At 56.1% G+C, this 20,429-nt stretch overlaps 1 protein-coding gene across 3 annotated transcripts in view; it reads left to right on the top strand.

The window, feature by feature from the left end:
- Positions 1–19,256, top strand: part of ADGB (androglobin) — a 193,333-nt gene extending 174,077 nt beyond the window's left edge. For all 3 annotated transcript variants that reach the window (XM_032973450.2, XM_076074936.1, XM_032973475.2), the window contains 9 exons: positions 399–586; positions 3,586–3,830; positions 5,405–5,519; positions 9,203–9,393; positions 11,707–11,862; positions 12,582–12,675; positions 14,572–14,665; positions 16,315–16,501; positions 17,197–19,256. In XM_032973450.2, coding sequence (XP_032829341.2) covers positions 399–586; positions 3,586–3,830; positions 5,405–5,519; positions 9,203–9,393; positions 11,707–11,862; positions 12,582–12,675; positions 14,572–14,665; positions 16,315–16,501; positions 17,197–17,397 — 1,471 coding nt within the window. In that variant the 3' untranslated portion in view covers positions 17,398–19,256. The remainder of the gene's footprint in view (positions 1–398; positions 587–3,585; positions 3,831–5,404; positions 5,520–9,202; positions 9,394–11,706; positions 11,863–12,581; positions 12,676–14,571; positions 14,666–16,314; positions 16,502–17,196) is intronic.
- The last annotated feature ends 1,173 nt before the right edge of the window (positions 19,257–20,429 follow it).

Consider the following 20,429-nt stretch of genomic DNA (forward strand, 5'->3'; position numbering starts at 1 on the left):
TGCGAAACCCGGCGACCCGAGTTCGATTCCCGTACACCGCTAACAGCGGTGACGATTATCTGAACCCATCCTGGGCTTCCCCTAGGGCGACCCAGCCTCAAAATGAGTCCCTGGTGCGGTGTCTAAACATCGCCACTGGGGAGACCAAAGACGGCCGGGCGTGGTGCTGGCCACCCACCCCCTTGTGTGCCGTGCCGGCCTTAGAAGGTGCTCGCTGACAGCACTTGCCCCAACAGTCTGTTAAGGCTACACGGGGGGGAATCTTTGTCCTTGTCAGATAATCGCCACCAGTGCTGGCGTACGTGAGCGGTAATCGAACTCGGGCAGCCGGGTTCGTAGCGCAGCGCGCTCACCACTCGGACAGCAGCACCACCATTTGCTCGCGAACACGCACACAGGTACCGCATGAAAGCGAGCGTGGACCAGCTGGTGTCTCTGCGCGTGCACGCGTCGCTGGCGAGCGCACGCCTCTCGCTGGCGCTGCTGGAGGGCGAGAGGACGGTGGCGAGCGCCACGGGTCGCGGCGACGCCGCCATCGTCGCCGCGGCGCTGCGGGGAGCCCGGCGCCGCTCGGCCACCCAGCGCGGTGAGACGGCGCACGTGGGGACACGCCGAGAGGGAGGGAGGGTGCTAGTGGTGGGGGGGTGAGAGGAGGGTGGTGGCAGGCTCATTTTCAGCCGGTTGTTGCAATCACCGGAGAAACGTCACGGTGTACTCGAATCGTAAGCGTTGCGGGTTTACTCTCCAACGCGTCCGGCGTGCTGAAGTAGTAACTAATCGGCACGATTTGTTTACGTGATTAAACCTCGCCAACTGGGTGTGTCGGGTGGCGGTGGGTTCACGACACACACTTACTGATGCGATCTTACCCCCCCCAAAAAAAAAAACCTCATGAATTAATTTCGAGTCGTAACGCGCCACCGCCGTGCAGCTTTCGCTCGTTGCCGATGAGAGCGGTGCGAGGACGGACAAGTGGGAAGGCGCGACCAAACATTCACCCGAGGTCTGCAGTCCTCTGCATATCGAGATGTTTTCAGCCGGAATATCCGCGCGCGTGAGGGTTCAACGCTCTGTCCCCGTACGAATCGACCGGGTGAGGTGTCCACGTTTGGTCCACTGGCATCTCCTGGCGAGCCAGTGTGTGGCACGGGCGATTTTCACGGGTAGTGAGCTTCACGACGTCTGTGTGTGATCACACGCTGCTACGCATGACGGTCTCCCCATTCGAGGGGCTATCAAGGCCCAGCCATTGCTTAGCCTTCGGGATCTGATGACATCGGCGCAGTCGACGGGTGATTTGAGTCAGCGGAGGGCGTATTTTTTTTACCTTATTTAAGCCAGCCTACACCGGTTTCAGCATGTAGTCCGACGTTTCGCTGCACGTGCCGGGGTCTCCGTCAGTAACCGATTCACGCTCGGGCAGGGAAATGCAAATCGGTCGACTTCCACGAGCTCGCTCGCGGTTGCACTCCGACGCGCTGTCAGGCCGTGCCGCTCCAGTGTCGCGGAAACGGAGCGGAAGCGGCTCCCAGCACGCGGAGCGGAACGTCGGACGTCGCGCGGCAGAACACACCCAGAGCGAGCGGCAGGACCCCTGGCCGCACACGGGAGAGCTGCACGGCACAACCCCAGAGACCCACGGCAGTGATCCAGCCCGCAAGGCTGCGCTAAAGGCCAATTCCTGCCGGGTGCCCGCCGCACCGATTTTCAATTATCCCCGGCTCTTTAAAAGGTCTCCTCCAACCGGTAGAAAAGCCGTAATCATTTGTCTCCACTAGCTAGCCTACCCCCCGCCCCCCCTTCCCCCCCCAAGGCAACGAAAGCAACATTCCTAGTGATTAAACCCATTACTTTACATTAGAACGCTGCTGTCTTGCAAGCATCTCTATCGCGAGACCTAACTCTGTGCGGTTTTGTAAAATTAAAAGGCCGGGCCCGGGCGCCCCGTGCACGCTGGCTCCTTGCCAGGCCGGCCAGTGCATTATGGGAGGCCGCGCTTTGCGCGGTGCCGTGCGCCGTGCATCGCAGCGGTAGAGCGAGCGGCTCACCAACGGAAGGGCCGCAGGTTAAAATCCTGTTTGGGGTTTGAACTCAGCCCGTCGTCCCTCCCGGGGTCGATAAAATTAATACCACTTTGTTGAGACGTCAATGGTGCTTGTCCTCTGGATATATTCACCCCTGCCATAGGAATGTGGAATTTCCGTGGTGAACTGGCTCAAGGGTTGTGAAACAGGAGATGAGCACTTTCAATTTGCCCAGAATGCACCTGGCCTGGTCATATCTCAGGCGTTAAGCGAGGTTGAACCTGGATGATGCTTGGGTGGGGGTCATAGGCTGTGGGGCTACGCCATGGGCAGCAGAGGGTGCCAGTCATGCATGTTGTTTGACCATACTTCACCATGCTGGTCAGTGCGGGTTGGTGAAGTGCGCAGAGGCCGAGGACGGGTTCAGGTAACACTCGTCGCTGATGTTAGCCGTGGGCGGTGTTCCAAATGATTTTGGTTGGTTCATTGCACAGTGTGCTAACCACTATGCCACTGCTCTCCACCCACTTACAAAGACAAATATCCCACGTATAGCCTGAACAGACTGTTGGGGAAAGTGTTATGCACAGCACACGAGGGGGTGGGTCGCAAACACCACACTCTGCCGCCTTATAAATTACTATTATTATTCGTTCATTTGTTTTTTTCGATGCAGCACACGGCTCTGCAAAGATAATCCTAAAATAGTGTTGTTTGTCATGTCCGTCAACACTCGGGCAAATCAATCGGCGGCGAGCGGTCGCGAGTGGCGTCCCCCTCAGCAACGTGTCTCGTTGCGTCGCTCCTCCGAGACGAGTGATGTATGAATAATAATCGTCGTCGTCATAACGACGGCGACGATGATTTTGGTTTTTGATGGAGCCGCCCTCCTTTGTGCGACAATCGCCGTACGTCTCGCGTCGCCATCTCACATTCGAAGGGCACACCCCCCCCACCCACCACCTCTGTGCAACACAAATGAAACGCGGCACCTGGCCTGCAAGCGTGGCAGCAGTTGGCGAGTAGGAGGGGGGGCGATGATCGCTGCTGTCATGGGTAATCCCCATTGGAGCGGTTGCCGGTGTGATGTTTTGACCCGTGTCATCGGGCACGCAATGCCCCGACTCTTTTTCGAATTACGTCACAACATCTTGAACGTCCACTGCGAAGCAGGCAGACCACGATTGTTCTGTTAAGGAGCGCCGCGGTTTGCAAGATGCTAACTACCTCGCCCGGTCTACAGCAAGTCGTGGGTTCGATCACGACCCTGAAGCCCGCTGTATATTTGGAGTTTGCGGTGTCTCTCTCCCCGCGGCCGCTATAAATTTCCACGTGATGAGCCACTTCGTTGGGCTATCATTTGTGGCCAGGTCGCTTCTGAAAAAGAGCTTCATAGCTCGGTGGGTCTTACCCAGCAAAACATTATAATATTTTGCATATACCAACCGCGAACCTCCACAACAAGCGGCGAATGCGACATCGCTGGTCCGCAATATCACCCACCCCATAATTTTTTTCTCTCCCCATCTCCCCTCCCCCAACGCCGCCACTTCCGTGATAGCTCCGGCCAGTAACGGCGGTGCCAAGTCTCCAACCCCCATGAACCCGGCTCCGCCGCCCGTCAGGAAGTCCGGCGGTGGGCACAAGACGGGAAGGGCGACGGCGGCGTCGTCGTCGTCAGCGTCGTCGTCCACGACGACGTCGCGGCCCCCCAGCGGCCTGGCTCCCGCGCCACCGCAGTCCGAAGCGGAGGCTCGAACTCAGACCCTGGCGGCTCCGGAGATGCTGCGAGCTGAGCCTGAGCAGGTGAGCGGCGGGAGAGGGTCGCGCGGAGGCCGCGGAGAGAGCGTGCGCAGATGGAACCGCCCGTTTCAATAACGGCCTCCCATTGCACCATCGCCACCGCTCTTGGCAGTCCACCTCTTGTCTTCCTGTCTCGGCGCGGACATTTGCGCGTATGGCTCTTTGGCCGGTCGCGCCCGGTCTCGGAAGCTTAGCGGGGATTGAGCCTGGATAGCGCTCGGATGGGCTGCCGTCACGTGGTGACATTACACTGATAGCAACGCTCGGGATGAAATTGGTTACGAAGGACTTTTTGGTGAAGAGCATTATGGCCTGGACAATGTAGACGCAATCAATGGGGATACATGCACTGGATTTCCACACGATGAGCCGCTTTGTTGAGCGATCATATGCGGCCTGGTCTCTTCTGAAAAAAAGATCTACACATAGCTCAGTGAGCCTTACCTGGTAAAATAAAAATAATTTATCGTTGAGTTTTAACAGCACTTGCCCCGCCAGTCTGTTAAAAGGCTATACGGGGGGGTGGGGGGGGGTGATCTTTGTTGTGTGTGCACGCGCCGCATGTGTGTATGCATGTGCACCATGTGTGTGTGTGTGTGCGCGTGTGCGTGCGTGTGTGTGTATGTGTGCGTGTGTGTGCTCATGACCTGCTCTGGTTTGACAGCAGAGATCTCACGCCGAATCAGTCGAGCGGCATTATATTTTCCTTGTTTGCGTAACGCTGTGTGGAAGCTACGTGGTCTCCCTTCTCTACGCTTGCGAAACGTGGACCCCCATAATGGAACATCTTCGCCGGTTAGAAACATTTAGGCTGGCCTGCCTATGATCAATCCTGAGGATTTGTGAGGAGCTCACAAATCCTCGAAAGCGACCGCATGCCTAAACAACTTTTGTTCGGCTGGATAGAGGGGGCTAAACGGGCACGGCACGGGCTAGAGAAGAGATGGAGTGATGACTGGTACCAGGGGTGTCAAGATCGGCCTCTGTGGAGGAGGCTAATGAAGGACGCTACTGGGCAGTTGGAGGCAGTCGCTCTCCAACAACAACGGAGGGCGGAGGAGCGACGCTCACAACAATGAGCGGAGCGCCGGGTGGCTAAAGCACAGCAAGTTGGCACGGTAGGGTGCACAGGTGGCGCATCGGCCACTCATCTCAGTCAGTCGACCCGTGCCACCTGCTTGGTCTGCCCCGTGATCTCCTGGGCTCAACGTGCACCTAGCCTGGCACAAGCGCCGTGGTGACGTCACCGCCACTTAGTGACGATTTGCGGTTGATGTAGCGGTAGTGTCGCAGTTAGCGCGCTGTGCTACGAACCCGTCGACCCGAGTTCAATTCCCGCTCACGGTCAACACCAGTGACGATTATTTTAACTGGTCCTGGTCCTCCCCTAGGTCGCCTCGGCCTCAAACGAGTACCTGGTACAATGCGTAAATATCGCCACTCGGGAGTCAAACTTGGTGAGGCGTGTTTTCCCCTTCATGTGCCGTTGCGGCCTTCATAGGTGCTCGCTAACAGCACTTGCCCCAACAATCTGTTGAGGCTACACGGGGGATCTTTGTCTTTGTGTGCGTGTGTAGCCGGCGCCCGTGTACGTGCTGGAGATGCGGGTGCTGTGCGACTCGTGGCCGCTCAGCGACGACGACAACGCGTTCGCGGAGACGCTGCGCGAGAAGGAGCGCGCCGAGCTCAAGCGTGAGTATGTGTGCCAGGCTAGGTGCACCTTGATGATGGTCGTGACGATGATAATGGTGGTGGTGGTGGTGATGACATGGGGAGCGGTAGCGTCGCAGTACGTGTGCTTGTGCTATGAACACGGCGACACGAGTTCGTTTTCCGCTCACGGACGACACTGGCGACGATTATCTTAAGCGATTCTGGGCCTCCCCGAGGTCGAATGAGTACCTGGTGCGGTGTGTCGTAAACATAGCCACTTGGGAGACAAAGGTGGCTGGGCGTGGTGCATTTCTGGCTTTCATAGGTGCTCGCTAACAGCACTTGCCCCAACAGTCTGTTAAGGCTATACACGGCATCTTTGTCTTTGCACCTCGAGGCCACGTGAAGTTTGGAAGGCTCACTGCTGGTAAGAGGTCACGCGACTGATCCAGGTGCCATGGGTTGACTGACTCAGATGATTGACAGATGAACCGCCTGTGCTCCCTACTGTGCCAACTCGCTTTGCTTTAGCCGCAAGGCGCTCCGCTCGTTGTTGTGAGCTTTGCTGCTCTGCCCTCCGTTGTTGTTGGAGGGCGACCGCCTTCAATTGCCCAGTAGTGTCCTTCACGAGCCTCCTCCATCGAGGGCGATCTTAACACCGCTGGTACCAATCATTGGCAAATTCACTCAGCTCCACATCCTCCTGTACCCCATCAGCCTATCTGATCTGCAGCCCATGCTGCACTTATTTAGTCCTCTTTAGGCACACAAAAGCCGCTTGGACACGTGGTGGCTGGGCATGCGGGCAACATGATCCAGCCAACACAGCCTCGCACACACACACATACATTGACAAACACAACTACGTTCACAAGAGGATATTCAAAGAAAGTGATTGCAGAAACAACGACCAGACCATCAACTACATAATCCTGAACCACAGTCCTTCATATCACTTGGAACCACGTGTTTCTAGGTCAGCCTCTTATTATCTGCCCTGGTGTTTCCAATTCGGTTTTCTTCTCTTCTTACCAGCCATCTGAGACTATCTCTTAGCCATCTGAGACTTTCTCCCAGCCATCTGAGATTTCCTCCCGGCCATCTGAGATTATCTCTTAGCCATCTGAGACTTTCTCCCAGCCATCTGAGACTTTTTCCCAGCCATCTGAGACTTTTTCCCAGCCATCTGAGACTTTCTCCCAGCCATCTGAGACTTTCTCCGAGCCATCTGAGACCTCCCTGCCATCTGAGACTTTTTCCCAGCCATCTGAGACTTTCTCTTAGCCATCTGAGACCTCCCTGCCATCTGAGACTTTCTCCCACCCATCTGAGACTTTCTCTTAGCCATCTGAGACCTCCCTGCCATCTGAGACTTTCTCCCAGCCATATGAGATTTTCTCCCACCCATCTGAGACTTTCTCCCTGCCATCTGAGACTTTCTCCCACCCATCTGAGACTTTCTGCTAGCCCTTTAAGACTTTCTCCCAGCCATATGAGACTTTCTCCCACCCATCTGAGACTTTCTCCCAGCCATATGAGACTTTCTCTTAGCCATCTGAAACCTCCCTGCCATCTGAGACTTTCTCCCAGCCATATGAGATTTTCTCCTACCCATCTGAGACTTTCTCCCAGCCATATGAGACTTTCTCCCACCCATCTGAGACTTTCTCCCACCCATCTGAGACTTTCTCCTAGCCCTTTGAGACTTTCTCCCAGCCATCTGAGATTTCCTCCCAGCCATCTGAGATTATCTCTTATCCACCTGAGACTTTCTCCCAGCCATCTGAGACTTCCTCTTAGCCATCTGAGACCTCCCAGCCATCTGAGACTATCTCTTAGCCATCTGAGACTTTCTCCCAGCCATCTGAGATTTCCTCCCGGCCATCTGAGATTATCTCTTAGCCATCTGAGACTTTCTCCCAGCCATCTGAGACTTTTTCCCAGCCATCTGAGACTTTCTCCCAGCCATCTGAGACTTTCTCCGAGCCATCTGAGACCTCCCTGCCATCTGAGACTTTTTCCCAGCCATCTGAGACTTTCTCTTAGCCATCTGAGACCTCCCTGCCATCTGAGACTTTCTCCCACCCATCTGAGACTTTCTCTTAGCCATCTGAGACCTCCCTGCCATCTGAGACTTTCTCCCAGCCATATGAGATTTTCTCCCACCCATCTGAGACTTTCTCCCTGCCATCTGAGACTTTCTTCCACCCATCTGAGACTTTCTGCTAGCCCTTTAAGACTTTCTCCCAGCCATATGAGACTTTCTCCCACCCATCTGAGACTTTCTCCCAGCCATATGAGACTTTCTCTTAGCCATCTGAGACCTCCCTGCCATCTGAGACTTTCTCCCAGCCATATGAGATTTTCTCCCACCCATCTGAGACTTTCTCCCAGCCATATGAGACTTTCTCCCACCCATCTGAGACTTTCTCCCACCCATCTGACACTTTCTCCTAGCCCTTTGAGACTTTCTCCCAGCCATCTGAGATTTCCTCCCAGCCATCTGAGATTATCTCTTATCCACCTGAGACTTTCTCCCAGCCATCTGAGACTTCCTCTTAGCCATCTGAGACCTCCCAGCCATCTGAGACTATCTCTTAGCCATCTGAGACTTTCTCCCAGCCATCTGAGATTTCCTCCCGGCCATCTGAGATTATCTCTTAGCCATCTGAGACTTTCTCCCAGCCATCTGAGACTTTTTCCCAGCCATCTGAGACTTTCTCCCAGCCATCTGAGACTTTCTCCGAGCCATCTGAGACCTCCCTGCCATCTGAGACTTTTTCCCAGCCATCTGAGACTTTCTCTTAGCCATCTGAGACCTCCCTGCCATCTGAGACTTTCTCCCACCCATCTGAGACTTTCTCTTAGCCATCTGAGACCTCCCTGCCATCTGAGACTTTCTCCCAGCCATATGAGATTTTCTCCCACCCATCTGAGACTTTCTCCCAGCCATATGAGACTTTCTCCCACCCATCTGAGACTTTCTCCCACCCATCTGAGACTTTCTCCTAGCCCTTTGAGACTTTCTCCCAGCCATCTGAGATTTCCTCCCAGCCATCTGAGATTATCTCTTATCCACCTGAGACTTTCTCCCAGCCATCTGAGACTTCCTCTTAGCCATCTGAGACCTCCCAGCCATCTGAGACTTTCTCTTAACCATCTGATACTTTGTCTTAGCCATCTTAGACTTTCTCCCACCTATCTGAGACTTTCTCTTGAGACTTATTCCTAGCCCTCTGAAACTTTTTCCCAGCCATTGCTGACTTTCTCCCAGCCATTTGACACTTTCTCTCAGCCATCTCTGACTTTATTTTAGCCATCTGAGACTTTGTCCCTGCCACCTGAGACTTACTCCCAGCCATCTGAGACTTTCTCTTAACCCTCTCAGACTTTCTCCCAGCCATCTGAGACTTTCTCCCAGCCATCTGAAACTTTTTCCCAGCCATCTCTGACTTTCTCCCAGCCATCTGAGACGTTATTTCATCTTTTAGAGACGGCGCTGCTCTGCGGATTGTACAACAGTAGATGGCAATGCAGCTTCTGACCAATTTAAAGGGCTATGGATGAACTTGATAACCCACGTGTATTTTTTTTATAACCCATTCAAGTTTCATTGGAATTCTTTAAGATCTACTTTGTTGAGGGGGTGGTGGTTGTCGTTTATCTTTGTCCACACGTGGGCACGCGCGTGACGTGCCCGTACGTGTCGCTTTCATCTACAGTGGTCGTGGAGAAGCCGGAGGAGCAATCGGCGGGCACGGAGGAGGCGCCCGCCTCGGTGGCGCAGGCAGATGCCCCGCGGGGGAGCGCCGCCGGTGCCGGCGGCAGTTCCACCGCGAGGACGACACGGCGCGGCAAAGGGGCTGGCGACAAGGACCGCGGCAAGCAGGGCGGCGCGCCGGCCGACGCACAGGTGGGCACGCGGTGCCTCCCGTCCAGCGTCACGTCCAGTGTCCCGTCTAGTCTCCCATCTAGTCTCACGTCTAGACTCCCGTCTAGTCTCCTGTCCAGTCTCCCGTCTAGTCTCCCGTCTAGACTCCCGTCTAGTCTCCTGTCCAGCGTCCCGTCTTGTCTCCCGTCTAGACTCCCGTCTAGTCTCCTGTCCAGCGTCCCGTCTAGTCTCCCGTCCAGCGTCCCGTCCAGCGTCCCATCCAGCGTCCCGTCCAGTCTCCCGTCCAGCATCCCGTCTAGTCTCCCGTCTAGACTCCCGTCTAGTCTCCTGTCCAGCGTCCCGTCCAGTCTCCCGTCCAGTCTCCCGTCCAGTCTCCCGTCCAGCGTCCCGTCCAGTCTCCCATCTAGTCTCCCATCTAGTCTCCCGTCCAGTCTCCCGTCCAGTCTCCCGTCCAGCGTCCCGTCCAGTCTCCCGTCCAGTCTCCCGTCCAGCGTCCCGTCCAGCGTCCCGTCCAGCGTCCCGTCCAGTCTCCCGTCCAGTCTCCCGTCCAGCATCCCGTCTAGTCTCCCGTCTAGACTCCCGTCTAGTCTCCTGTCCAGCGTCCCGTCCAGTCTCCCGTCCAGTCTCCCGTCCAGTCTCCCGTCCAGCGTCCCGTCCAGTCTCCCATCTAGTCTCCCATCTAGTCTCCCGTCCAGTCTCCCGTCCAGTCTCCCGTCCAGCGTCCCGTCCAGTCTCCCGTCCAGTCTCCCGTCCAGTCTCCCGTCCAGTCTCCTGTCCAGTCTCCCGTCCAGTCTCCCGTCCAGTCTCCCGTCCAGTCTCCCGTCCAGTCTCCCGTCCAGCGTCACGTCCAGTCTCCCGTCCAGTCTCCCATCTAGTCTCCTGTCCAGCGTCCCGTCCAGTCTCCCGTCCAGTCTCCTGTCCAGTCTCCCGTCTAGTCTCCCGTCTAGACTCCCGTCTAGTCTCCTGTCCAGCGTCCCGTCTAGTCTCCTGTCCAGTCTCCCGTCCAGTCTCCCGTCCAGCGTCCCGTCCAGCGTCCCGTCCAGCGTCCCGTCCAGTCTCCCGTCCAGTCTCCCGTCCAGCATCCCGTCTAGTCTCCCGTCTAAACTCCCGTCTAGTCTCCTGTCCAGCGTCCCGTCTAGTCTCCCGTCCAGTCTCCCGTCCAGTCTCCCGTCAAGCGTCCCGTCCAGCGTCCCGTCCAGTCTCCCGTCTAGACTCCCGTCTAGTCTCCTGTCCAGCGTCCCGTCCAGTCTCCCGTCCAGTCTCCCGTCCAGTCTCCCGTCCAGCGTCCCGTCCAGTCTCCCATCTAGTCTCCCATCTAGTCTCCCGTCCAGTCTCCCGTCCAGTCTCCCGTCCAGCGTCCCGTCCAGTCTCCCGTCCAGTCTCCCGTCCAGTCTCCCGTCCAGTCTCCCGTCCAGTCTCCCGTCCAGTCTCCCGTCCAGTCTCCCGTCCAGCGTCACGTCCAGTCTCCCGTCCAGTCTCCCATCTAGTCTCCTGTCCAGTCTCCCGTCCAGTCTCCCGTCCAGTCTCCCGTCCAGTCTCCCGTCCAGCGTCCCGTCCAGTCTCCCATCTAGTCTCCCATCTAGTCTCCCGTCCAGTCTCCCGTCCAGTCTCCCGTCCAGCGTCCCGTCCAGTCTCCCGTCCAGTCTCCCGTCCAGTCTCCCATCTAGTCTCCTGTCCAGTCTCCCGTCCAGTCTCCTGTCCAGTCTCCCGTCCAGTCTCCCGTCCAGTCTCCCGTCCAGTCTCCCGTCTAGTCTCCTGTCCAGTCTCCCGTCCAGTCTCCCGTCCAGTCTCCCGTCCAGTCTCCCGTCCAGCGTCCCGTCCAGTCTCCCGTCCAGTCTCCCGTCCAGTCTCCCGTCTAGCCTCCCGTCCAGTCTCCCGTCCAGCGTCCCGTCTAGCCTCCCGTCCAGTCTCCCGTCCAGCGTCCCGTCCAGCGTCCCGTCCAGCCTTTCCTCCAGCATCCCGTTCAGCCTCCCGTCCAGTGTCCCGTTGCCAAACCCGCAGGGAGGTGTATTGTCTGCGGGTTCTCCATCGGGAGGTCGTGGGCTCGCGGAGGGCTAGTGGACTCTGAGCCGGCGCTGCCGAGATGGGGTTTCTTTACCCGCCCGTGACCGTAGAATGTTTACTCATTAATTGATTGTGACCAGCCGCTTGCCCCTACACCCTGTGAAAGGGCGCTCGGGGCGGAGGGGACCGCTCTCTTCGTACGTCGTACGTACGCCGGGCCTGGTGCCGGCCACCCACCCACCCACCCACCCCCTCGTGTGCCACAGTGCCGGCCTTCGTAGGTGCTGCTGCTCGCTAACGGACCTTTTGTCTTTGTGCGCGGGTGCCCAGCCTGCGTTGGAGGTGGGCCGCCCGCACTGGACGCTGCGCGTGCTGAGCGACGCGACGGAGGAGCCGCTCACGCTGTGGCGTGACACCGACCGGGCCGACGGCGCCCGCCACGTCAAGCTCGCATGGGAGCTCGCCGAGCCCGGGAGGGCGGCCAAGGTGACGGGGGGGGGGGGAGTGCGTGGCACGGTTGTATGTGTGGTGCTGCGTGTTCTTGTGTGTTTCGGGAGCGGTGGTGGAGCACTTAGCGCGCTACGCTACGAACACAGCTACCCAAATTCGATTCCCGCTCGTGAGCAAGGGATCAAGCTTAGTGCACGGTGGTGGTGGTGATGATGTGCGGAGCGGTAGTGTGGAGGTTTGCACGTCGCGCTACGAACCCATCAACCCGAGTTCAATTCCCGCTCGTCGGCCAACACCAGTGAAGTGACGATTATCTGAACCGGTACTGGGCTTCCCCTAGGCCGACCCGGCCTCAGATGAGCACCTGGTGCGGTATGTATATCAGCACTGGGGAGACAAAGGTGACCGGGCGTGGTGTTGGCCACCCACCCCCTGTGATGTGTCGACCTTCATAGGTGCTCGTTAACAGCACTTGCACCAACAGTCTGTCGAAATTTTGACTTAAAACTTTCGTGACTGCAGGAATTCATATTCTTTGGTCACGTAGATAGAACAATTATAATGAAAATAAAGTGAATATTCACTGTATTTTGATTATTACCAAGAATATAGTCTATTAAAAGGCTATGGGGGGGGGGGGATCGTTGTCTTTGTTCCGTGTGTGCCATACTTGACGTGAGCGCCCTGCGTGCCCTCTTGCTCCTCGCACTGCACGTGCCGCGCGCGTGCCACGCACCCCGCCACCCGACCCACAGGCGCTGAAGGCTCGGCGGGAATTCCTGAGCAAGATGCGCGCCGCTCAGACACCAGCCCCACCGCCCACGGGAGAAGTGACGCCGTCGCCACTCGGTACAAACAAAACAACCGCAGCCACACCCACCGGGGGGGGAGCGGGGGGATACGTGCTGCACGGGACCGGGGTCAGATATCGCTCGCCACTGACGTTAGCCGAGGCTGGGGATCGAACTCAGGTTGCCGGGTTCGTAGATCAGTGAGCTGACTAACTCACCACCACAAAGATCTCCCCCGTTTAACGGGACGTTTGGGCGAGCGCTGTTCGCGAGCAGCTATGAAGGGCCGGCACGGTACACAAGGTGGCGGGCTGTCAGCACCACGCCCGGTACACCTTTGTCTGCCGAGCGGCGAAGTTTACATACTGCACCAGGTACTCAGTTGAGGCTGAGTCGACCTAGGGGAGGCCCAAGACCGGTTTAAATAATCGTCACCGGTGTCGGGCGTGAGCAGGGAATCGAACTCGGGTCGCCGGGTGCATAGCGCGGCGTTGCGCTAATCGCGACGCCACCACTCCCACTCACTCAACTCCCACTCACCACACTGCAGGTCACATGACTCCTCTCTCGGCTTCTTCCTCTCGCTCCGCTCCACTTTAGAATTCCCTCCTCCCCATCATGGTCATCATCCCTTTTCCCAGGTGCTTTCAGCTTTGCTCAACTTAAGAAACGTATTCGCTCCGATCTCTTAAGACTTTAATCGTGCTAGTTTGTTGCGGGCAACATCATATAGGAGCTTTTGGGCCCGTGCTCAGGAGCTATGATTTAATCTTCTTGTTTTTTTATATAATCAACAGTGTTTATTATAATTCACGATGGAGGATTCACTTGGTTTCTACTTTGCCTTGCGTGCTTGCAGACAGGGGCGAGTGTGCATCGTGGTTACTACTGCACCGAACTGCGAACCCGGGGTACACGAGTTCGATTCCCACTCATGACCAATAAGAAGTGGCGTGAATTTTTTGGACCGGCCCAAGGCCTCCCCTAGGTCGACTCGGCCTTAAATGAGTACCTGGTGCGGTGTGGGGAGACAGAGAAAGGCGATCGACGGGGTGGCCCTGGCCACACCACCCCCTCGTGTGCCGCGGCGGCGTCCACAGGTGGTGACGGCACTTGCCCCAACAGTCTGTTAAAGGCTATGCGGGACACCTTTGTCTGTGTGCACCAGAGGTGTCAAATCGCTGGACTGAATGTCACCCTCGCAATGTTTGAAATGTCAGGCGAGGGGAATATTTATGCAAATAGAGCCATGAAAATTTAACCGTGAGAGACAGGGCTTTGCTTTACGTTTTCCCTCCCCCCTGCCATCGAGAGGAATTGGAGCGCCCTGTGTTGTGGTCACCTGATTCTAAGAACGATCACTCTCGGCTAATTAATACACACACACGATTGTGACTGAGCGACTGATTTATATCGGGTTTCATGGAAGAGCTGGGGAAAAGCTTCACATTTTTGCCAATTAATTTCTCAACGAATATTGTCCGTGCCGGTTGATGGATTGCAGTAGGTGGCACGTAACCGCAAGTAGTCACAGCCATACCTAGAGGTATTCTGGATGTGGTGTGCCGGGTGCGGAAATATATTTGGAGACAAGCCCGGCTGACGTGAAGCCCCTGCGTCTTTCCTTGCAGGTAGAAACATCTGAAAACCTAAACGTTTTCGTTTAAGCGGTAATGTCCCCACCAATGAGTAATAACCAGGGCAGCCTGCCAGATTCAAGGGATCTTCCACATCCATTGCGAAGCGGACGGCGTGTAGTATTTGTACGGTTCGTACACACCGCCACCGCAGTAACAACTAGGACGGCTTGCCAGATTCACGCCACCTTTGGGCCGTTTGACCGCGCCGGGGGCCGGTGCTTGGGAGTTAACGCGCCAACTCTGCGGGTTAGGGTTGGAGTCGGGGTCAGGGCGTCGAGCTGTGACTCCCGCACGCGTGTGTCCCGTGATTTCAGCCGACGAGAGCGGAGGGCAAGCGGCAGGCGGGCCGCGCGATGAGCCTCCTGCCGAGCCGCTTCGCCTGACCTTCGACCCCTCGCCCTTCTTCAGGTGAGGATCGCGCCGAGCCGCTTTGCCTGACCTTCGACCCCTCGCCCTTCTTCAGGTGAGGATCGCACGGAATGATTCGCGGCCCGCGGAAGGGAACATCGCAGAGCTACCTCTGAGAAACCCTTCAGATGACCTCTGACCCATACACAGCATGGGGCAGCACGATCCCGCCCGCTGAGCATACGAGAAATAACGTTCGTTGCGTGCCAGTCAAACTAATATGTATGAGATCAGGATTTTAGGGGTTTTTTTTGCAGTCATTGCTGATTGGGCTGGGACCAACACACTGCGCTTTGAGAACCCAGTTTTACCCTGGGCCGCTACCAAGATTGGAACATGGAATCCCAGCGGTTGCCAGCCGAGAGCTCTGCACCATCCGGGGGGCCAGCGGTGCCCCACGTGTGCGGAGTGGCTGATCCATTTTTTGCGCGCTTGACTCTTGCCCCCCACACGCGCGGCGGCGGCGGCGGCGGGTGTTCGGCGCTTTGTTCGGCAACGTCCGTGGCTTTTCCAGAAGCGACTCTCTTTGCCAAACTCCATCACTTTACGATATTAGGAAGTCACTGGGAGCCGTGCACTTTTCAATCGTCTCGATTGAAAAACTCATTTCCGTAGAACTGCTTTTTGTTGTTGCGTTTAGTGTGTTGTCCTTCCCCTGCACCTCCGATTAGCACGGTTGGCTACGTACGGTGCCAAAGAAGTTCAACATACGTAGATACGTACAACAAGCCACGGTTACATCTTTCCGCGCTTTACCAGCTGTCTCTGTTTGAGCATCATCACATTCGGCTGTGTTCTTGCGCTTGATGGCAGTGGTGTGGTTCAGGAAGCGAAATGTCCAACGTCTTTTGGCAGTGCGGTGGGGCTGCGATGTTAACTCCTTCGCCTGGTGTGCAGGAGGTTGTCAGTTCTATCCCGACACTGACGCCTGTATATTTGGAGTTTGTGTGTCTTTCTCCCCGTGGTCGTTTGGGGATTTTTCTCCGGGTCCTCCAGTTTTTCCCTCCACATTTAGAAACGTGTGTTGAGCATTTGACTACGATAAATATCCACGTTGATAAGCCGCTTCGTTGAGCTATCATTTGTGGCGAGGTCGCTTCTGAAAAATAATCTTAATAGCTCAGTGGGCCTTACCTGGTAAAATAAAAAAAAAATGTTTAAATAGTTTTGATTATTTGGCTAATGCTATAAATTCCCCTGTGTGGTGATGATGATGATGATGATATCAGCCACTGCGATGATGAGCTATCGTCACAGACTACAGTGGTTCACTACGTGGTCCACAGTTTGGGCTGCATGGCCACAGTTGCTATGGCTCGTGTCTTGAATCTTACAATTCGGTCAATAACACTGAACCAGAATTTGTAAAGGTAACTCGGTCTGCCGCGATGAATCTTGCCCGTTAATATTCCGAGTCGCAGCTCGCCTCTGGCTTGACCTCTGACATGGCTCAGCTCTCAGGCTCACGCCACCCAGCTGCTGCCATTGAGCGAGCGGGTCAGCCGTGGCTCGGCTCAATAGTTTTAATTGTGCCCATATCGCCCGCCCGCGCGCCGGATCCGCCGCTGTGCCAGAGTCCAGGCCAGGCTCTGGGTCAGGCTTAACGCATCGTCTCTGGGGGGCGGTGGTGGGCGGTGGTGGGAGTGCAGGGGCTCGTGTGTGGAGGCCGCGGTGAAGGACCGGGCGACGGTGCAGGAGGAGGAGCAGAGGCGCGCCGAAGAAGAGATCCGCCAATTCCGGCAGAGACGCGAGGAGCTGCTGGAGAGGAGGGAGAGGGGCAGGAAGGAGAGGGCAGAGGACGCCGCTAGGCTGACGACGATTTACGAGCAGCTGCAGGTGCCTGTCCTGTCTGTGTGTCTGTGTGCAGGTGCTACTCGCTAACATCACTTGCCCCCCAAAGGTCTGCTATGGCTATACGGGGGATCTTTGTGTGTGGGGAGCGGTAGTGCAGTGTTCAGGGCGCTGCGCTACGAACCCGACGGCCCAAATTGGATTCCCGCTCACGGCCGACACCAGTGACGATTATCTGAACAGGTCCTCGGCCTCCCCTAGGTCGACCCAGCCTCAAATGAGTACCTGCTGCAGTGTGTAAAACGTCAGCACTGGGAAGACAAAGGCGGCCGGGGCGTGGTGCTGGCGATCGACCCCCTCGTGTGCCGTGCCATCCTTCATAGGTGCTCACTAAAAGCACTTGCCCCAAGTGTGTTAAAGCTATACGGGGGGATCTTTGTCTACGTGTGTGTGTGTGCAGTGGTTAGCACACCGCTATCATTCACAAATAATGGGGCGGCAATGCCGCTCATCACCAACAGCGGCAACGTGGCGCCGGTGCCAGGTCAGCCGCGCCTTGAGGCCGTCACGTGAGACGTGGGAGGCTCGCTGCTGGGGTGTTATGGGGGTAGACTGGCCGATGCTCATCCGCCGCAAAGCACGAGCACGCGTGCCACTTCCTCGGCCTCCCCGTACTCTATAGAGCCACCTCTGCCCTCTCATCACTAGTGCTGCCCCCCCGCCCCGCCCTCACCACGCAGGCGGCCGTGCGCGAGGCGCGGTGCAGGGCGCTGGCCCCGCGCGAGATCTTCGTGGAGCGGCTGGAGGAGGCGGCGCGGCTCCACGCGGCCGAGAAGGAGGCACGGGAAGCGGCGCTCCGAGCACCGCAGCCGGCGCCGAGCCCCAAATCGGCGCGCAAGCGGAGCCCCAAGGGCAGCGCCGTCAAGAAGAGGGGGCAGTAGAGGAGGGCAGGGGGTGGGTGGGTGGGTGGCTGGGTGGGTTGGGGACGTTGGCGGTAGTGCAACGGTTAGTAGTAATGGTATATTTTGAATTACCCTGTGAGCCAAGAAGCTCTTAATTCGGGTGTCATCAACAAAAAAACAACACCGCCGACCCGAAGTTCGATTCCCGCTCACGGCCTACACCAGTGACGATTATCTGAACCGGTCCTGGGCCTCCGCTAGGTGGACTCAGCCTCAAATGAGTACGTGGTGCGGTGTGTAAACATCGCCACCTACCCCCTCGTGTGCCGTGCCGGCCTTCATAGGTGACACTCGCTAGCAGCACTTGCCCCAACAGTCTGTAAAGGCTATACGGGGGGATCTTTGTCTTTGGGGGCAGTTGGCAGACTGTGGAGAGGTGAATCTTTAGGCCCCCCGCCCCTAAACACGGGAAATAGCTTTAAAAGTTGTATAATCTCATGTAGATAAAGATGGCGCTGGTTCTTCACGTTCGGCATATGTAGATTCCACTGGTACTTCATGTTCTGCAGATGTAGATGCCACTGGTTCTTCACGTTCTGCCTATGTAGATGCCACTGGTACTTCATGTTCTGCAGATGTAGATGCCACTGGTTCTTCACGTTCTGCAGATATAGATGCCACTGGTTCTTCATGTTCTACAGATGTAGATGCCACTGGTTCTTCATGTTCTGCAGATATAGATGCCACTGGTTCTTAACATTCTGCAGATATAGATACCACTGGTTCTTCATGTTTTGTAGATGCCACTGGTTCTTCATGTTCTACAGATGTAGATGCCACTGGTTCTTCACGTTCTGCAGATGTAGACGCCACTGGTTCTTCACGTTCTGCGGATGTAGATACAGCACCACCCCCACCATCTATTGCGCGGCGGTTGAACTTTCGCCTCTCGATCCGAACAGCTGCAACTGGACACACGGACAGGTTTGCTCGTATCTCTGAAAGTTCACAAGTTGAATGTTCGTACCTAGAGTCCCTGTATAACGAGTCCATGGTCTCAGCCCGGTCACCCTATAAATGCACGTACAACAACAACAAAACAGACCAGATGAAAGTAGAAAAAGTCGCGTTAAATGTGTCTCTGCACTTACTTTGGCTAAATTCTAGCTCTGGGAATTTATAAATATTGGTGTGACCGTCACACGATAACCATCACTCTCTGTGGCAGAGCGGATGGGACAGTGCGTGGTCTTGAATAATTGATCCGAGGCAGCTCTGCGATATTCGCGCTTCCGTGGGCCGCTCTCCCAACACGGAGGCGAGAGTTCCGATTGGATTCTTCTCTCTCGCGGCGCGATGGGGATACAATTTTGGGCACGAGACGAATATTGTTGTCGAGCGCGAACTCCACTCGCTGTCTTGTGTTCCCTCGCTGAAACACGTGCCCCACGTGCCCCACGTGCCCCACGTGCCCCACGTGCCCCAAGTGCCCCACGTGCCGCCCCGTGCCGCCCCTCTGTGACGAACTGTGGGCCGATGCTCAACTCGGTTACCCGCTAACCATGATAGTGGAAATTCCACGTTGCTATGGTGGGGGGACAGTTTCATCAAGAGGGCAATCATTATTATTATTATTAAGTGTGGTTCGCACCTCCGATTAGCACGGTTGGCTACGTACGGCGAGAAAAAAAGTTCTACATACGTAAATACTTATACAGGAAAGTCTCCAAGAGTCTTAATGGCCATGTTCAGTGGGGTGGGGTTGCAAAATGTATCGATTTATGAATAGTGATTGTCAAGTGATTGTGCGTGTGTAAGAAATCAATATTTTTTAGATCGATTTGTAAACGTGAGCAATGGGCTCGCGTGGTTAAAATAAAGTATCCCCCCCCCACCCACCCATATCACTTCTTGCGAATGGTGCTGTACCCGGTTTCTCTTGAGGTCCCACTTGGTTCAACACAAATCAACTCGAAAGGAATGTTTGATTCAGCAATTAATCGAATCGTCAATTTATCTAATAGTTTTTTTGTTTTTTAAGAATTTCACCGCATCGCACACTTGCAGACGCGCCTCTGCGGCCGTCTGGATTGCTCTTCGGATGTTCGGAAGCCACTGGGAGCTCGGCACTTTAAAATCTGGATTTAAAACTCATTTCCTTCGAACTGCTTTGTGTTTAATTTGTCGTCCTTCCCCCGCACCTCTCGATTAGCACGGTTGGCAACGCACGGTGCGGAAGAAGTTCAACGTGCGTACGTACAACATTGGCACGGTTTTACCGAAACGTGGCACCAAAAGGAGCCTCCGTCAACGTGGCGAATCTGGGCCCTGACACGATCTGCACCGGCACAGGCGGCGGCGGCGGCGTCGTCGTCGTCAAACCCGAGCGGTTGAATCTGTCCGATATGAGGGTCCCGTGGGGGTAGTTAAGATTCCGTGAGATTATCGGAGGTGAAGGAGAGAGGTGAAGGAGATTGCGTCTGAGAGAGACTGCGGTGGCTGCGGCCGGTGGGGAGCGGCGGCGCAGCGCTACGAACCCCGGCCACCTGAGTTCGACTCCCGCTCATGGGCCAACACCGGTGACGATTATCTGAACCGGTCCTGGGCCGCCCCTAAGTCGACTCGGCCTCAAATGAGTACCCGGTGCGGTGTGTGAAAATATTGCTGTCCGGGGAGACAAAGGCGGCCGGGCGTGGTGTTGGCCACCCACCCCCTCGTGTGCCGTGCCGGCCTTCATAGGGGCTCGCTAACAGCACTTGCCCCAACAGTCTGTTAAGGGAGGATCGTTGTCTTTGATGGCTGTAGCGCGCGTGGTTCCACAGTGTCCGTCGTTTCGCTCTGCGTGCTGCGACCCTTCGCCAGGAAGTGAATGCGAATGTGTTTTGTTATTTTTGACCCACTCCCCACGTCAAGACAAACACTTTGACCTTTGCGAGCAAAGTTTCAGATCGGGATCTTGTGTCGGTCAGCGATTAACAAACTATGCGAAGCCCTGACCCCCCACACCTAACACATCTTCAGTGTGACTCAGTTTGATGGGGGGGCCCAGGGTTGTTCTAGCTTTGGGGGGG

This window comes from Petromyzon marinus, chromosome 51 (genome assembly GCF_048934315.1).
Source record: "Petromyzon marinus isolate PM22_M1 ecotype Great Lakes invasive population chromosome 51, UKy_Petmar_22M1.pri1.0, whole genome shotgun sequence".
In the NCBI taxonomy this organism is placed as follows: Eukaryota; Metazoa; Chordata; class Hyperoartia; order Petromyzontiformes; family Petromyzontidae; genus Petromyzon; species Petromyzon marinus.